The sequence below is a fragment of the Pseudorasbora parva genome, chromosome 19 (genome assembly GCF_024679245.1).
Source record: "Pseudorasbora parva isolate DD20220531a chromosome 19, ASM2467924v1, whole genome shotgun sequence".
In the NCBI taxonomy this organism is placed as follows: domain Eukaryota; kingdom Metazoa; phylum Chordata; class Actinopteri; order Cypriniformes; family Gobionidae; genus Pseudorasbora; species Pseudorasbora parva.
The window spans coordinates 38,926,296-38,943,422 of NC_090190.1; the positions used below are offsets into that span (position 1 = coordinate 38,926,296).

General features: G+C 39.0%; 1 protein-coding gene across 2 annotated transcripts; it reads left to right on the forward strand.

Annotated features, from left to right (window-relative positions):
• Window positions 1-1,174: 1,174 nt before the first annotated feature.
• Window positions 1,175-8,934, forward strand: LOC137047627 (E3 ubiquitin-protein ligase TRIM39-like). Of its 2 annotated transcripts, none has more exons than XM_067425422.1 (7): window positions 1,175-1,289; window positions 2,499-3,070; window positions 3,180-3,275; window positions 5,184-5,417; window positions 5,509-5,647; window positions 8,232-8,258; window positions 8,340-8,934. In XM_067425422.1, the coding sequence occupies exons 2-7, from the start codon at window positions 2,501-2,503 to the stop codon at window positions 8,885-8,887; spliced, it is 1,614 nt and encodes a 537-aa protein (XP_067281523.1). In that variant the 5' UTR covers window positions 1,175-1,289; window positions 2,499-2,500; the 3' UTR covers window positions 8,888-8,934. The 2 variants fall into 2 exon arrangements, with proteins under 2 accessions (XP_067281523.1, XP_067281522.1); XM_067425421.1 differs by lacking the exon at window positions 1,175-1,289 and adding an exon at window positions 1,963-2,049.
• The last annotated feature ends 8,193 nt before the right edge of the window (window positions 8,935-17,127 follow it).

The following is a 17,127-nucleotide window of genomic DNA, read 5'->3' on the forward strand; positions in this document are numbered from 1 at the left end:
TGGCCTTCTGGACAGCAGTCAGCTCGGCAGTCTTACCCATGATTGCGGTTTTGAGTAATGAACCAGGCTGGGAGTTTTTAAAAGCCTCAGGAATCTTTTGCAGGTGTTTAGAGTTAATTAGTTGATTCAGATGATTAGGTTAATAGCTCGTTTAGAGAACCTTTTCATGATATGCTAATTTTTTGAGATAGGAATTTTGGGTTTTCATGAGCTGTATGCCAAAATCATCAGTATTAAAACAATAAAAGACCTGAAATATTTCAGTTGGTGTGCAATGAATCTAAAATATATGAAAATTTAATTTTGTATCATTACATTATGAAAAAATAATGAACTTGATCACAATATGCTAATTTTTTGAGAAGGACCTGTACAGTGTAATGCCATCAAAATCAGTAAGCAATTATCATACAAAAACTACTGTATTTAAACTGGGTACCTACATAATTTGTGTAAAGAATATGCCTACTTAGCCATGTGCCTATTATTGTTTTTAAGTGCTATTACTTGCCAAATTAGTGTTGTAGTATAACCAGCAGGAGAGTGTGATGTGTGAACTGAATTTGGTGACAGTACAGTGCATTTCTGTAAAGATAGCTGAATATTTTCCTAATAATTATGCAAAAGCAAATTTTATCAAACTATGTAATACAACTATATGAGACCATTGTTAATGACTATTTTTGTAGTAACACTTTTCAGGTTTTGCACTTTGCATATGGTCCCTTTGGACTTGCCTCAGCCGCCTGTTTATATAGACCAATTTATGAGCCATTTGCTTTTCCCAGTGCAGAGTGTACTCACAGTTTTCCTGGGCCACTTCTTTCTATTTTCTCCCAGCAGATCAACAGAGCAATCATCCTGACAGGCTCAGAGATTCAAGCTCAAGTGTGTCATGTTTGAAGAGACTGAAGATGTTTTAAAGGAAGAGCAGCTTTCTGTCATCATTTACTCATCATGTCGTTCTGAACCTGAGGGAATTTCTTCAGTGGATCACAAAATACATTTAGAAATATTTCCTCTTTGGTCCTCTTGTATCGTCTGTATATTAAAGAATGAGATTAAACACAAACAGACACACATGAACCCAACACACTGAATACAGGGACGAATGTAAGTGTGTGAATACAGGAGGAGCTCTGACATCACTGCAGTTCAGAGAGATTCAGAGAAAGTGAAACTAACTTGATCTGCAACAGCATGGACGCCTGAAACGATCAACCTCTTCAGACACCAGAATATTTACTGATCCGCTCAGAGACTCTTGTGGACACATCTGATCCTCACAGGTAATGACAGAAATATAAGAGAGATTGAGCTGAACAGGTTTCTAATGGAAGTGATCTGGTTTAGTGGGTTTATGTCAAACTGGGATAAGTTGAACAGAACCAGGTTTAGTCATGTCAAATACTCGACTACTTTAGTTTACTGCACTGAAATGAAATCAGAATTGTATTAAAAGTATGTCATTTGATTGGTTGCAAAGCAAAGTTTGGTGTTTCTGTCATTTTGTCGCATTACATAAAGACTAAAGAAACAGGAAGTAAAATGAACTGCAGACAGACTTGACAAACCTGTTGAACTGCAGCTGAAAATCACATTTATGTTAAAGATTAAAACTAGACTTTGTCATGCAAGCTTCACCCGGTCATACAATATTTATGTTTATTTAGTGGAGATATATATTTATTCATAGGTGAGTATGTGACCTTTGTACTGTTTCTGATCTAAACAGAAGGTCATAGTTCAGATTGTTCAGTGAGTTTATGAGTTTAAACTTTAATAGAATTTTTTTTTAATGAGAGAATATGAAGTAACCCCAAATCTAAATAGATTTCAAGATTTTAAACTTCAAGATTTCATTTAAACTTCAGTGAACAAATACAGGAGCGAATGAGCTTAGATCGGTCTTATCAGTCTATTGGTCATAATTTATTTATTTTATTTCTTGAAATGGCTTGAAGAAGAAAAGAACAATGGCAGAATCTTCACCAACATCAACAAAAGAAAGAAAAACCAGGAGACACAGTTTTGAATTTAATCCTCCATGTAAGTCAATATCTCAGTAAAGATTGAATTAGTGCATGAATGACTTTAACTCTTCTCATATGGTGATATTTTAAATGTACAGTTCAGGAATATACAGTACTACTTCACATTAAGGCACTGATCAGCTTGTCTGGATTCATTTTGCAGTAACGACCAGATTATTCATGACCTCTTATATATTTGAGAAATCATATTAGATATTTTTTAAAGCTGCTCTTTACCTTCAACCTAATTCATGAGAGGAATCATGGGATTCTTTTTAACTAGTTGATTCTTTTCTTTCTCTATCTGCTCTAATTAAGCCGTATAATAAAATCATCATCATTTCAATATTTTAAATTTAAGCTCTTTAAACTAAAAGTCTCTGCATGAGAAACTTGAATTCTGTTGTTCAAGAGTCTCCAGACTTTAGACTAGTAGTGATTTCTCTTCTTCATTTCTCTCTCCAGCGATGTCTTCCTCCAGCGGTCGACTGACGGACGAGCTTCAGTGCTCTATATGTCTGGACGTGTTCACTGATCCAGTCACCACTCCATGTGGACACAACTTCTGCAAGACCTGTCTGAATAAGTGCTGGGACAACAGCCAGACCTGCAACTGTCCATACTGTAAAGAAACATTCAAGCACAGACCTGATCTCAAGATTAATACCACACTCAGAGAAGTTGTAGATCACTATAAAAAGAAAAGTCCTGAGAAAAAAACTGAAGTTCTGAAAAAACCTGAAGTTGTGTGTGACGTCTGTAAGGACAGAAAGCAGAAAGCCCTGAAGTCGTGTCTGGTGTGTCAGAGCTCTTACTGTGAAACTCACCTGGAGCCTCATTTGAGAGTGGCAGGTTTAAAGAAACACAAACTGATCAATCCTGTGAGGAATCTGGAGGACTATATCTGTCAGAAACATGAGAGACCTCTGGAGCTGTTCTGTAGAGATGATCAGACGTGTGTGTGTCCGATGTGTGACGTGACAGACCACAAGAACCACAACACTGTTCCTCTAGAAGAGGAGAGTGAAGAGAAGAAGGTAGAAGTTACTGACAAATTGATTTTAAAGGCTCTTATCATGAAGAATCACATGCTCTTTATTATAAATGAATCAGTTTTGAAAACATTGTGTTGTTCTGTGTCTATAGACTCAACTGATGAAGACACAGAAAGACGTGCAGCAGATGATCCAGGACAGAATCAAGAAGATTCAAGATGTCAAACACTCAGCAGAAGTCAGAAAAGTGAGTTTAAAATAAAGTCATTATATGAAGATCTCTACACAGATGCAGGAGGAGCCGGTCCTGTCGATCTTCATTATGAGTGTATATAAGCAGCAGTCATTGGGTAGCCTAGAACTCTAGACTCTGGTCAGGCCAATCACATCGTGTATAGAGTCAGTGGGCGGGGCTTAACAGTAGCAGCAGAGTTGCGCTTGTGTGCTACTAGTAATCCCCAAGTGGGTAATCTAGCACTCGGAAAGCGTTCCACCCAAAGGGGCGAGCTCTGCTTCACCTTCGTTGCTCTGGTTGGTGTAGCGCTATTGTCACCTAGTGACCAACGTTAAATAAAATAAATCAGGTCCCAGCCAGAGAAACAAAACAGACAGTCAATGTGTGGGTACAACAAATAGTCTTTATTGGGACAGCAAGCACTACTAGGAACCGTGTTACTTAAAGGAAAAAAAGTCAACTACAATGATGTCTCTGAAGCTGTTTGGGAAGAGGGTAAAGTTCGGTGACTTTGCAGCAGGTCGCTCCAACGATCCTCCCTCCAACAGAAGTCAAGCAGACACGTCCAGAAGATCACGGCAGTCGTCCGACCCACAGGAGAAAGTTATGGCACTCAGCAACAAACCGCAAATGCTGTGGGAGATCCCGGTGTCACCGAGACAGTCTTCACAGCAACACTGGGCCCAGGAGCCCAAGATGGATAATCCAGAGGCTAGAAGAGAGCACCAAGAATGACCACTAACGTCACAGATAGCAGGTCACACTTACACTGTAGTACGATAAAATATAATTACGGCCCTTCAGGCAGCATTAGAGAGCGTTGAGGAAGGTTCAAGGGTTAGAGAGCATTGAGGGAGGATCGAGGATAGCCCCAGTCTTCGGGACAATGCCAGCCACTGGAACTATCAGATAGGTATTGCTGAGGCTAAAAACAAGTGATCATCATGAACACCAACACCACAGAAAATGGACCCCCATTCACAATATGTGGTAATAAAATATAATTACGGCCCTTTAGGCAACATTAGAGAGCGTTGAGAAAGGTTTGAGGCTTTAGAGAGCGTTGTGGGAATTCAGCTGCAGTATACCGGTGGTCAACCAAAGATGCCTGGGAACTTGGGCCTCATGTGCAGAGCAGGAAAGTGCACTCAACACAAAATGGCAGCAGATCAGCAGTCACCAGTGCCCACTCTGTTCCAGAGAACCAGTTTTTATCTCGTTCAAACTAAGCATGGTCGGCTGTTAGACAATTAGTCGCTAATTGCCATTATCAGCAGCCAATGCAGATGCAACAATAAAGTTACTCAGTCACAGGAAGTGTCATCCAAATATGGGCAGAAAGGTGGAGCATGGTGGCAAGTACTTATGAGTGAATTAAGTTGCATTAGCAGGGGAGGAAACACAGTCCAAATATGGGCATAGTAATAAAACAGGAAATAGGTTGCCAGGTTTGTCCATGAATAAATGTCTAAAAAGGGCCAAGCAGGGCAAATTAAGAAATAAAACTCACTACAAATTTGATGCACAGTACATAACCACTACAATTCAGAGTGCCAATATATTAATGCACACAGTAAACACCATCACACAACACTGCACACAATAAGGCCCAAATGTCTCTGATTAAAAACAAACAAAAATACTGAGTCAACCTATGACACTATCCTATCGTGTGCAGAGGGAGTTTGAAAGACAACCGTTTATCCGCCCCTCGGATTGAGCTGTCAATGGTGAGTTTCCAGACCAAACATCTTGATGTGGGTCTGGCTTGTCAGGCTAGTCATTGCGCCGTCACAGCAACAATTCTTCCAGAATACTTCATTTGAGGGGTTTTGCTATAGTATAGTATGAGCAATAGTAACACTGATTCTTGTCTTATCAAACACCACTAATCATTGGTTGATTGTCCTGGTTGAGCAGAGAAACACAGAGGAGGAGAAAGCAGCCCGTGTTGAGCTCTTCACTGATCTCATCCGCTCCATTGAGAGATGTCAGTCTGAACTGCTGGAGATGATGGAGGAGCAGCAGAAAGCTTTGGAGAAACAGGAGGAAGTGCTCATTGAAGAGCTGGAGCAGGAGATCACTGAGCTAAAGATGAGAAACACTGAGCTGGAGCAGCTCTCACACACTGAAGATCACCTCCATCTCCTACAGGTCAGTCAACATCTCTCTGATCAATGATAATGCAGTATATGACACCATAACACTCCCCATGCTGAAGGATTTCTCCTCTCTCCTGCTGTAGATTTACTCATCCCTGTGCAGCTCTAGAAACACCAGGAACTGGTCTGAGATCAGTGTGAAGACTGATGCGAGTCTGGAGACTCTGAGGAGAGCTCTGACTCAACTGCAGGACACTCTACAGGAGAAACTCACACACACTGGTACGACAATATCAAACACACCGCACAGATACAGATATTCATCATCTTTAAACATCAGCAGTGTTGGGGAACGTTACATTTAAAAGTAATGCTTTACAGTATTGGGTTAGTACCTAAAAAAGTAACTAATTGCGTTTCTTAGTTAACTTTTATGGAAAGTAGTGTGTTGCATTACTTTTGTATTGTTAGGGGTTAACAGCTTATGACCCAGGACCAGTAGTGAAGAAATGAAGACAAAGAGTCAGGATTGCAATTAATTAAAAGAAAAATTGAATTAAGAATAGTTTGCAGTTTCAAAAGCAGAAGCCAGGATTCAAGTCTCACAAGAAGTTCGTAGGCTGCGCTCCCTCTCTCACCGTCTCGTTGCCTCGCCCTATCGTACATACAATTTTCCCAACAGTTATACCGTTTTCAAGGTCTATCCATGTCATTCTGATTGGCTCAGAGACAATGCACAGTCATGGTAAATTTCCACTCATGTCAGTTAATCTGATGCACGTTTCCATAGACGTGTCACTTGTTGACGCTTTCACCCCAGAATTAGGCCCGTAGTGACCTTCCAGATCTGGACATTCCAGAACAACAAGTCCACCCATCTCTTAGGGTGCCCATTGTACACCATTCTCAACATTGATCTGTAACGTAGAATATTGCGCACATACACAGATACACAATCTGTCCAAGGTTGGAGCTGATTAAGCTCCAGTTCTAACCAAAACATACTGATAACGTGCTTTCTTTCAGTGAGAGGGACTCACAATAGTACAGGCAATATTCATCTTGACTCTTTAGTGTTTCAGTTAAAGGAAATATAAAAGCAATAAAACATAATAAATTAAATCAAAGACACTTTAGAAAACAAGAAACATAAAGCAAAATCAAAACTGGAAAAAAATCATTATAATAATATAGGAAGATAAATATTGATTAAGGTTTTGATTATGAAGTTAATTAGGATATGTGTACTATATACAGGTACAGTGAAGCGGCAGTGGATTTCAGAATCGCCCCTTCAGTATTATAGTTTGTTGCTTGTTTGTTTGTTTTTAATAACAGAAAAACAGAAGTCCACACTGTAAATGATTTCTGTTGTCTTCACAGTATTATACTGTTTTTCTCAACAGTTTCATGCTAAGAATAACAGTAAATTGCTGTATTCAATTTCACAGGATGCTAAACTCTACTGTAGTTAGTGTTACAGTAATTTTACTGCTGAATGAAATACAGCAACTACTGGATAATTGTTGACAGTAAGTTACTGTTAATTTGACAGTATTTTTTTACAGTGCAGTTTTGGCAAATGTAAAGACCTTTTCACAACAAAAGTGAAATAAAAAGCCTCAGGCTAAAGAAAATTCAAGACTCTTACTTCAACAACAATAATAATAATAATAATAATAATAATAATAATAATAATAATAATAATAATAATAAACACAAATGTGGTTTATCTAAAGTAATTTTGCGTATTAGTGTGGTTGAAATGGATCATCAAAGGTCAGCAGCAGATATATTGGTTAATAAAGAGAGATTAAATACCTCACTTATTTAAATGGGTCATGTAAAGATTTGTGTCTGCATTGTTAGTTATGATGAAAGCATTCGTGAGAGTGCATTAATCGCGCTGCAATGATGAGATCAATGTCACGTCATCTGCTCAACGCTTATCACTGCAACCTTTCATGGGATGGGAATAGATCTAAATATAATCAACACGTAAAAACACAGTCAAAGTATTTGAGAGCATTCAATATGTAATACTTATTTCATACGCAAAGATGTCAGCCAATCACAGCAGTGGGCGTTTAAACTGAAGTCTCACAGCAGCCAATCAGAGCAGTGGGCGTTTACACTGAAGTCTAACAGCAGCCAATCACAGCAGTGGGCGTTTACACTGAAGTCTCACAGCAGCCAATCACAGCAGTGGGTATTAACACTGAAGTCTCACAGCAGCCAATCACAGCAGTGGGCGTTTACACTGAAGTCTCACAGCAGCCAATCACAGCAGTGGGTGTTTACACTGAAGTCTCACAGCAGCCTATCACAGCAGTGGGCGTTTACACTGAAGTCTCACAGCAGCCAATCACAGCAGTGGGCGTTTACACTGAAGTCTCACAGTAGCCAATCACAGCAGTGGGCGTTTACACTGAAGTCTCACAGCAGCCAATCACAGCAGTGGGTGTTGACACTGAGCAGCCAATCACAGCAGTGGGCGTTTACACTGAAGTCTTACAGCAGCCAATCACAGCAGTGGGTTATTTACACTGAAGTCTCACAGCAGCCAATCCCAACAGTGGGCGTTTACACTGAAGTCTCACAGCAGCCAATCACAGCAGTGGGCGTTTACACTGAAGTCTCACAGCAGCCAATCACAGCACTGGGCGTTAACACTGAAGTCTCACAGCAGCCAATCACAGCAGTGGGCGTTTACACTGAAGTCTTACAGCAGCCAATCACAGAAGTTTCTGTTTGATTCTCTGAATATCAGCAGACACACACTTAAATAAAATATAATCTTAAATCTTGTCTATAATTTCACACATAAACATGTCAAAGATCTGATGATGTTTTATTGTCTCTACAGTTCTGAAGAGGATGCAGCAGTATGCAGGTACTGTGTGTGTGTGTGTGTGTGTGTGTGTGTGTGTGTGTGTGTGTATTGAGTTATGATTCATATTCTCTGTTTTCTCAGTGGATGTGACTCTGGATCCTGATACAGCTCATCCTGAACTCATCCTGTCTGATGATGGAAAACAAGTGAGAGATGGAGACATTTGGCAGGAACTCCCAGACACACCAGAGAGATTTGATTACTGTGTAATTGTCCTGGGAAAAGAGGGATTCTCCTCAGGGAGATTTTATTTTGAGGTGCAGGTGAAGGGAAAGACTGAATGGGATTTAGGAGTGGCCAGAGAATCTGTTGATAGGAAGGGAGAGATCACACTGAGTCCCAGTAATGGATACTGGACTGTGGGTCTGATGAATGAGAATGAATATATAGCCTGTGCTGGTCCTGATGTCTCTCTGTCTCTGAGAGTGAAGCCTCAGCGGGTCGGTGTGTTTGTGGATTATGAGGAGGGTCTCGTCTCCTTTTATGATGTGGACTCCAGCTCTCATATCTACTCTTTCACTGCTCAGTCTTTTACTGAGAAACTCTATCCATATTTTAGCCCGTGCTTTAATGAGGAAGGTAAAAACTCAACTCCTCTGATCATCACACCTGTCAAATACAATAAATGAATTTACAGCCCAATATGAAATTAATTATCTTAATAATTATAACTTAAAACATGATTTGTGCTGCTATTTTTTATTTTAATTTGTAAGCAATAATTACATATTTTAAATGTAAAATGCTTGTTCAAAAAAAATGTGATCATAAATATTTTATAGTTTCATGGCATTTGTTTCCTCAAATATTATCATTAAAGTCTAACTCTAGTAACCAGTGTTGCGCAGCACGCTTGAGCTCAATCATTTTACTGTTCTCACACAAAATACACATCAAATATACTTTGAGAAAGAGTAAAATAAGAGTTTTCTGTAAATACACGAAACCTTCACTTAAATTATGCTTGTGTTTAGCATATTTCTTAAAAGCTTAACTAAGAATATATTTATTATACTTTTTAGAAATACATTAAAATGCATAATACTCGAATTTCAAATATAGTTTTAACAATATTTAATATTGTGTCTTCACCTGTAAATTCTTTGAGGTCATCACATCCTCCCACACTAAAAAATAAAAAAGCTCTTCATTCTTCTGCCTGCAAACACCAGTGACACAAACAGCTGGAAATAGCAAACAAAAATATAATAATAATAATAATAATTAAAGCTGCAAGCAGCATTTAGCGGGGTTCAAGCGTTTAAGGCCTTTTAAGCACATAGGCATTAAAGACATTAAGTTTTATTTAGCAAGATTTTAAACACTGAATATAATAGATGGAAAAGTCCATTCACAGCCAATATAGGCAATTTACCATAGGAAATGCATGGTTTTTAAAGCTTTTTAACAGTTAGAGCGCCACCTATAGTCCGATCTCTTTAAAACTTTGCATGCTTCATCAGCATGTCATGCCACATATACCTAACAATTTTCGTGAATTTTTGAGCTTCCCTTTTGGGTTAGCGCCAACTAGTGGCCGATTTCTTTCAAAATTCTTACACACCTCTAGGACCATGAGTCAAACATGTCCACTGAGTTTCGTTCCGATCGACCTCTGTTAATCCCATCTAATAGGTGCTCAAAATTCATTGACTGATGGCGGCCATGTTTTTTGAGATACACCAATGTCCTCATAGACTTATATAGTACCTTGGGCCAAGACACTGCATACCAATTTTCAAGTCAATCGGACTAACGGTCGTTGTTTTTTTCACATTATAGCGCCACCAACTGGTCAAACGTCGCAATTTTTTATCGAGACCAAAAAATGAGCCCATACACATGTGTACCAAGTTTGGTGAAGATATCTCATTTCCTTCTTAAGTTATAGCCTTTTTAGTAAAATAGGCTCCGCCCACAACATTCTTTTTCCACCCCTTAGCAACCGCATTAAAGACATTAAGTTTTATTTAGCAAGATTTTAAACCCTGAAATAATAGATGGAAAAGTCCATTTACAGCCAATATAGGCAATTTACCATAAAAAAATGCATGGTTTTTATAGCTTTTTAACAGTTATAGCGCCACCTATAGTCCGATCTCTTTAAAACTTTTCATGCTTCATCAGCATGTCATGCTACATATACCCAACAATTTTCGTGAATTTTTGAGGTTCCCTTTTGAGTTAGCGCCAACTAGTGGCCGATTTCTTTCAAAAATCTTACAGACCTCTAGGACCATGAGTCAAACATGCCCACCGAGTTTCGTTCCGATCGGCCTCTGTTAACCTTGTCTAACAGGTGCTCAAATTTCATTGGCCGATGGCGGCCATGTTTTTTGAGATACGCCAATGTCTGCATACCAATTTTCAGGTTAATTGGACTAGCGATCGCGTGGTTATAGCCCTTTTCATGTTTTTTTTCACATTATAGCGCCACCAAGTGGCCAATCGTCGCAATATTTTTATCGTGACCTCAAATTGAGCCGATATACATGTGTACCAAGTTTGGTGACGATATCTCATTTCCTTCTTGAGTTATAGCCTTTTTAGTAAAATAGGCTCCGCCCTGAACGTCCATTTTGAAGCCAATTAGCAAAAATGAATTGAAATTTCAACTTTTTTTCGATAACTATTGATAAACAGAGACCAGAGAACATTTTGACACAGGTTTGGTTCCGATCTGTCAAAAAACCAGGGACTAGTTTGCAAAAGTAGGTTTTTAACATAATTGTGAATATTTAATTAATGATTTGATTGACAGCAATGATTCCAGAGGCAAATTTGTTCAGCATGAGGAGATCTATCATATGATATGCATATTTTGTGGATGCGTGAAAAAACACGTGATTTCAGAGCCATAAAACTCGTTAGCGCCAACTAGTGGCCGATTTCTTTCAAAATTCTTACAGACCTCTAGGACCATGAGTCAAACATGCCCATCAAGTTTCGTTCCGATCGGCCTCTGTTAACCCCATCTAATAGGTGCTCAAATTTCATTGGCCGATGGCGGCCATGTTTTTTGAGATACACCAATGTCCTCATAGATGTACATGGGGCCTTGGACCAAGACACTGCATACCAATTTTCAGGTCAATCGGACTAGCGGTCGCGTGGTTACAGCCCTTTTCATGTTTTTTTCGCATTATAGCGCCACCAAGTGGCCAATCATCGCGATTTTTTTTATCGTGACCTCAAATTGAGCCGATATACATGTGTACCAAGTTTGGTGACGATATCTCATTTCCTTCTTGAGTTATAGCCTTTTTAGTAAAATAGGCTCCGCCCTGAACGTCCATTTTGAAGCCAATTAGCATAAATGAATCGAAATTTCAACTTTTTTTTGATAACTATTGATAAACAGAGACCTGAGAACATTTTGACACTGGTTTGGTTCCAATCGGTCAAAAAACCAGGGACTAGTTTGCAAAAGTAGGTTTTCAATAAAATTCAAAATGGCGGAAAAATTTGCATACTGGAAATAAAATCTGAGATATACATTTTGTTCGCCAAGGACTCAGCTTTCCAATGATATATGACACTTGAGTGTGGACCAAACGGTTTAGGAGTTATGAGCCTTTTCTCGCAATTGATTGCTATAGCGCCACCTATGGGCCAATTGGGGTCATAGCTTCTCAGGGTCTCCCCAACATGAGTACTACCATCTGACAAAGTTTCAAATTTCCAGCTCTTACGGTTTGGTCTGCACGATGCGTTTTAGCGGAGAATAATAATAATAATAATAATAATTAAAGCTGCGAGCAGCATTTAGCGGGGTTCAAGCCATTTAAGGTTTTTAAGCATTTGACACCTTTTGCATGAAAGGCTTTTAAGCACTGAATGAATTTGAGAGATATCAGGTGAAATGAAGTGATAAACTGACAAAATGTGATTTTAAATATTATAATAATGACTTTATAAAGTCTAAATATGAATTGATCAGGAGAGTGCAGAGAATCATACTGCTGTGGTTTGGTTCCGATCAGGCAAAAAACCTAGGACTAGTTTGCAAAACGAGGTTTTTAACATAATTGTGAATATTTAAATAAAGATTTGATTGACAGTATTGGTTATAGAGGCAAAGTTGTTCAGTATGAGAAGATCTATCATAATATATGCATATTATGTGGCTGTTTTAACCCCACCTGATTACAGAGATGGAAAATACCATTTACAGGCAATTCACCATAGGGAATACATGGTTTTCAAAGCTTTTTAACACTTATAGCGCCCCCTATACTCCGATCTCCATAAAACATTGCATGTGTCTTCAACATGTTATGCCACATATACCCAACAATTTTCGTGAAGTTTTGAGTTTCCTCTTAGGATTTATAGGCTTTTGAGTGTATTTTGCCACGCCTCTTTTCTAAATGGCCCTGTTATAGCCATCCAAATGCAAGAAATCAACTTTTTTTTGATAATTATTGATCTAGAGAGTCCAGAGAATTGTCCTAGACTGGTTTGGTTCTGATTGCGCAAAAAACCAGGGACTAGTTCGCAAAAGTAGGTTTTTAACATTATTGCAAATATTTATTTAACAATTTGATTGACAGCAATGTTTCTAGAGGCAAAGTTGTTCAACATGAGGAGATCTATCATATGATGTGCATATTTTGCCAATGTGTGCAACACCACGTGATTGCAGAGCCATAAAACTCGTTAGCGCCAACTAGTGGCCAATTTCTTTCAAAATTCTTACAGAACTCTAGGACCATGAGTCAAACAGGCCCACTGAGTTTCGTTTCGATCTACCTCCGTTAACCCTGTCTAATAGGTGCTCAAATTTCATTGGCCGATGGCGGCCATGTTTTTTGAGATACGCCAATGTTCTCATAGACAGACATGGTACCTTGGGCCAAGACATTGCATACCAATTTTCCAGTCAATCGGACTAGCGGTCGCGTGGTTATAGCCCTTTTTGTGTTTTTTCCATGTTATAGCGCCACCAAGTGGCCAATCGTCGCGATTTTTTTATCGTGACCAAAGACTGAGCCCATACACATGTGTACCAAGTTTGGTGAAGATATCTCATTTCTTCCTGTAGTTATAGCCTCTTTAGTAAAATAGGCTCCGCCTTAAATGTACATTTCCACGCCCCTTTTCGTTCATGAGTCAAAATTTCAACTTTTTTTTGATAATTATTGATATTCAGACTAGAGAGAACATTTTGGCACTGGTTTGGTTCTGATATGTCAAAAAACCAGGGACTAGTTCGCAAAAGTAGGTTTTTGACAAAATTCAAAATGGCGGAAAAATTTGCATACCGGAAATGAAATCGGAGATATACGTTTTGTTCGTCATGGTCTCAGCTTTCCAATGATATAAGACACTTGACCCTTAGGATGAACGGTTTAGGAGTTATGAGCCATTTCGCGTTTTTGGTTGCTGTAGCGCCACCTATTGGCCAATCTGGCTCATAATTTGATAACCTCTCCTCGATTTTTGGACTACCTATTGACAAAGTTTGAAGTCTCTAGCATTTACGGTTTGGTCTGCACGATGAGTTTTACGGCAGAATAATAATAATAATAATAATAATAATAATAATAATTAAAGCTGCAAGCAGCATTTGAGCGGGGTTCAAGCATTTAAGGGCGTTTGAGCACTGAGGCATTAAAGACATTAAGTTTTATTTAGCAAGATATTAAACACTGAAATAATAGATGAAAAAGTCAATTTACAGCCATAATAGGCAATTTACCATAGGAAATGCATGGTTTTAAAGCTTTTTAACAGTTATAGCGCCACCTATAGTCCGATCTCTTTAAAACTTTGCATGCTTCATCAGCATGTCATGCCACATATACCCAACAATTTTCATGAATTTTTGAGCTTCCCTTTTGGGTTAGCGCCAACTAGTGGCTGATTTCTTTCAAAATTCTTACAGACCTCCAGGACCATGAGTCAAACATGTCCACTGAGTTTCGTTCCGATCGACCTCCGTTAACCCCATCTAATAGGTGCTCAAAATTCATTGGCTGATGGCGGCCATGTTTTTTGAGATACACCAATGTCCTCATAGACTTATATAGTAACTTGGGCCAAGACACTGCATACCAATTTTCAGGTCAATCGGACTAGCGGTCGTTGTTTTTTTCACATTATAGCGCCACCAACTGGTCAAATGTCGCAATTTTTTTATCCAGACCAAAAAATGAGCCCATACACATGTGTACCAAGTTTGGTGAAGATATCTAATTTCCTTCTTAAGTTATAGCCTTTTTAGTAAAATAGGCTCCGCCCACAACATTCTTTTTCCACCCCTTAGCAACCGTAAATCGAAATTTCAACTTTTTCTCAATGAATATTGATATTCAGACTACAGAGAACATTTTGGCACTGGTTTGGCTCCGATTGGGCAAAAAACCAGGGAATAGTTCGCAAAAGTAGGTATTTAACATAATTGCAAATATTGAATTAATGATTTGACTGACAGCAATGGTTCTAGAGGCAAAGTTGTTCAGTATGAGGAGATCTATCACATGATATGCATATTTTGTGGATGGGTGCCACACCACGTGATTACAGAGCCATACAAATCTTTAGCGCCAACTAGTGGCCGATTTCTTTCAAAATTCTTACAGACCTCTAGGGCCAGGAGTCAAACATGCCCATCAAGTTTTGTTCCGATCAGCCTCCGTTAACCTTGTCTTATAGGTGCTCAAACTTCATTGGCTGATAGCGGCCATGTTTTTTGAGATACGCCGATGTTCTCATAGACGTACATGGGGCCTTCGACCAAGACACTGCTTTCCCATTTTCAAGTCAATAAGACTAACGGTCAGGTGGTTATACCCCTTTTTATGTTTTTTTCATGTTATAGCGCCACCATGTGGCCAATCGTCGCGATCTTTTTATCGTGACCAAGGACTGAGCCCATAAATATGTGTACCAAGTTTGGTGACGATATCTCATTTCTTTCTTGAGTTATAGCCTTATTAGTAAAATAGGCTCCGCCCTGAACATCCATTTTGACGCCCTTTAGCAAACATGAATCGAAATTTCAACTTTTTTTCAATGAATATTGATATTCAGTCTCCAGAGAACATTTCTGCACTGGTTTGGTTCCGATTGGTCAAAAAACCAGGGACTAGTTCGCAAAAGTAGATTTTCGACAAAATTCAAAATGGCGGACAAATTTTCATGACGGAAATGAAATCGGAGATATACGTTTTGTTCGTCATGGTCTCAGCTTTCCAATGATATAAGACACTTGACCCTTAGGACTAACGGTTTAGGAGTTATGAGCCCTTTCGCGCTTTTGGTTGCTATAGCGCCACCTATGGGCCAATCTGGCTCATAATTTGATAACCTCTCCTCGATTTTTGGACTACCTGTTGACAAAGTTTGAAGTCTCTAGCATTTACGGTTTGGTCTGCACGATCGCTTTTACGGCAGAAGAATAATAATAATAATAATAATTAAAGCTGCAAGCAGCATTTAGCGGGGTTCAAGCCTTTAAGGCCTTTTAAGCACATAGGCATTAAAGACATTAAGTTTTATTTAGCAAGCTTTTAAACACTAAAATAATAGATGGAAAAGTCCATTTACAGCCAATATGGGCAATTTACCATAGGAAATGCATGGTTTTTAAAGCTTTTTAACACTTATAGCGCCACCTATACTCCGATCTTTGTAAAACGTTGCATGCTTCATTAGCATGGTATGCCACACATACCCAACAATTTTCGTGAAGTTTTGAGTATTCCCTTAGGATTTATAGGCTTTTGAGTATATTTTGCCACGCCTCTTTTCTAATTGGCCCTGTTATAGCCTTTCAAATGCAAAAGTTCAACTTTTTTTCAATGAATATTTATCTAGAGAGTCTATAGAATTGTACTAGACTGGTTTTGTTCCGGTCGGGCAAAAAACCAGGGACTAGTTCGCAAAAGTAGGTTTTTAACATAATTGCAAATATTTAATTAACGATTTGATTGACAGCACTGGTTCTAGAGGCAAAGTTGTTCAGCATGAGGAGATCTATCAAATGATATGCATATTTTGCCGATGTGTGCAACACCACGTGATTACAGAGCCATAAAACTCGTTAGCGCCAACTAGTGGCCGATTTCTTTCAAAATTCTTACAGACCTCTAGGACCATGAGTCAAACATGCCCACCGAGTTTCGTTCCGATCGGCCTCCGATAACCTTGTCTAATAGGTGCTCAAACTTCATTGGCCGATGGCGGCCATGTTTTTTGAGATACGCCAATATCCTCAGAGACATACATGCTACCTTGGGCCAAGACACTGCATACCAATTTTCAGGTAAATCGGAGTAGCAGTCGCATGGTTATAGCTATTTGCAGGTTTTTTTCACATTATTGCGCCACCAAGTGGCCAATCGTCGCGATTTTTTTATCGTGACCTCACATTGACCCCATACACATGTGTACCAAGTTTGGTGAAGATATCTCATTTCATTATTGAGTTATAGTCTTTTTAGTAAAATAGGCTCCGCCCTGAGCGTCCATTTTGAATCCCCTTATCTTCCGTGAATCGAAATTTCAACTTTTTTTCAATGAATATTGATTTTCAGACTACAGAAAACATTTTGGCACTGGTTTGGTTCCGATTGGTCAAAAAACCAGGGACTAGTTCGCAAAAGTAGTTTTTCGACAAAATTCAAAATGGCGGAAAATTTTTCCAGACGGAAATAAAATCGGAGATATACGTTTTGTTCGCCATGGTCTCAGCTTTCCAATGATATAAGGCACTTGAGTGTGGACTAAACGGTTTAGGAGTTATGAGCCATTTCGCGCTTTTGATTGCTGTAGCGCCCCCTATTGGCCAATCGGGGTCATAATTTGATAAGCTCTCCTCGATTTTTGGGCTACCATGTGGCAAAGTGTCAAGTCTGTAGCCCTT